The sequence below is a fragment of the Penaeus monodon genome, chromosome 2 (genome assembly GCF_015228065.2).
Source record: "Penaeus monodon isolate SGIC_2016 chromosome 2, NSTDA_Pmon_1, whole genome shotgun sequence".
NCBI lineage: Eukaryota > Metazoa > Arthropoda > Malacostraca > Decapoda > Penaeidae > Penaeus > Penaeus monodon.
In genome coordinates, this window is record NC_051387.1 from 44,721,841 (window position 1) to 44,724,340 (window position 2,500).

A 2,500-nucleotide genomic window follows, 5' to 3' on the forward strand; every position below is an offset into this window, starting at 1 on the left:
GATTCATTCCTGGCCAATCGGAACTTCGACTAATTCCGTTGTTGTGACCACGCCGCAAAAGAGAATAAGAGAGAGAGAGAAAGAAAGAGAGAGAGAGAGAGAGAGGAGAGAGAGAGAGAGAGAGAGAGAGAGAGAGAGAGAGAGAGAGAGAGAGGGGAAAAGAGAGGGGAGGGAGGGAGGGGTATAATACACCTTATAAAACATAATAAAAAAGAAAGAAGAAAAAAAGAAAAAAAAAAAAAAAAAAAAAAAAAAAAAAAAATTTATATATATATATATATATATATATATATATATATATTTATATATATATATTTTATATATATTATATATATATATATATAAAGAGGGGCTGACTACGAATTAGAGACATACATATCCAGGTTCCCCATGTCGGTGCCTCGAAAGATGTCCCTCACTCTTACAATTCGGTATTAATTAGGATAATCTGGTTATTAAAATTATGAATCCGACCTCCCAGGCACGTTCGTGGGTCTCAAGTCCCTCGCCTACGTGTTCCTTGCTGACAACCAACTGACACACGTCGACGCTGACTCTCTCGCCTTTGTCAGCACCGGCCTGAAAGTCGTCAGCTTGAGTCACAACGCCATCAAGAGCGTCGGCGGTATATCAGGTACGAATTCACATACCTTGCTGGGATTTGCTACATGCTTTAGTTGCTTATTTCATAACTATCATTATCATAATTGGCATTTATGTATATATATATGTATATATTATATATATATATATATATATATATATATATATATATATATATATATTTTTTTTTTTTTTTTTTTTTTTTTTTTTTTTTTTTTTTTTTTTTTTTTTTTTTTTTTTTCTGACTTCATTAGTAGATCTATTATTATCATATTTTTTTTATCATTTCACCACCATCGTCATCATCAATATTATCATCATCATCATCATCAGCAGCAGCAGCATAATCATTATCGTTTATGTCATCGTCATCATCATCATTATCATTGTCATCATTATCATCGCTATTATTATTATGATTCTTACTATTACTACCACTACTACTACTTCTACCACCACCATCACCACCACTACCACCACCACCACCACCACCACCAGCACTACTACTCCCAAAACAATATTTCTAGTAGCAGTAGTAGTAATAGTAGCGATGATGGTAGTAGTAATAATTTTAGGGACCGGTGTAGCAGTAGCATTCTGGTTGACCACCCTTAATGAAACTAGGCATGAATGAGAATGAATAATCGAAACCAAGTTGTATGTATAAAAAAAAAATCTCCTACCACACACATACACCTATTTCAGCACCCATACTAACACTTAATAGGCAGACCAGAGTTCATAAAACATGTAATATCACCCACTTATCTCAGGAGAACCCGTCCCATCTGCACGGGCGCTCATACACTAGACGCCCACACGGTTTCATCTCCTGTAGATAAGCCCTTTCCACCATCTATCGTCATTACAGCCCTTAAACTTTTGTTCTGATAGGGTATCGGTCATTATTGGTTAATATGGAGATATGTTTTATTTATTTGGATTTCAAAGAGCTTTTAGATGATATAAGATATGCTGGAAAGGGAAACAACGGCTAAAGCTGCTAGTTTATGGTACTTAAATAAGAAAGAGCACTGTTACCGTCAGGTAAGTTAATATTATTACTAGCAGCAGAAGCATTAAAATAATAATGATAATAATTAATGATAATAGTAATCATCATTATTATTACTACCTTGTTGTTGTTGTTGTTGGTATTGCTGCTGCTGCTGCTTTTCTTATCATTATTGTTCTCGTTTTTTGTTTTGTTGTTGTTTTTATTATTGTTTTATTACTATTATTATTATTAGTGGTAGTAGTAGTTGTAGTTGTATTATTATTATTATTATTATTATTACTATTATTATTATTATTATTATTATTATTATTATTATTATTATTTTATTATTATTATTATCATTATTATTATTATTATATTATCATTATTATTAATAATAATAACATAGTAATAATGATAATAAAGATGATAATAATAATAATGATAATGATAAAAATTATAATTATTGTTATTATCATTATTATTGTTATTATTACTATTATTATTATTATTATTATTATTATTATTATTATTATTATTATTACTATCATTATCATTATTATTAGTATAGTTATTGTTTTTACTATCATTATCATTGCTATTATTAACATTATTGTCCTTATCATTTGTATCATCTTTATTATTATTACTATTGCTAGTAATAGTAGTAGTAGTAGTAGTATTGTTACTATTACTACTACTACTGTTGTTGTTATTATTGTTATTATTATCATTATTATTATTATTATTATTATTATTATTATCATTATTATCATTATTATTATTATTATCATTATTATTATTATTATCATCATTAGCATCAACATTAGTATCATCATTATTGCTAACATCATTACTTTTATAATCATCATTATCATTTATATCCTACTTAACATTTCA

The 2,500-nt window shown here is 28.6% G+C and overlaps 1 protein-coding gene across 1 annotated transcript in view; it reads left to right on the top strand.

Annotated features, from left to right (window-relative positions):
* Positions 1 to 2,500, top strand: part of LOC119579743 (oplophorus-luciferin 2-monooxygenase non-catalytic subunit-like) — an 11,318-nt gene that overhangs the window by 4,283 nt on the left and 4,535 nt on the right. Inside the window, exon 2 of the mRNA XM_037927644.1 lies at positions 482 to 634. Within this exon, the coding sequence (XP_037783572.1) occupies positions 482 to 634 (153 nt within the window). The remainder of the gene's footprint in view (positions 1 to 481; positions 635 to 2,500) is intronic.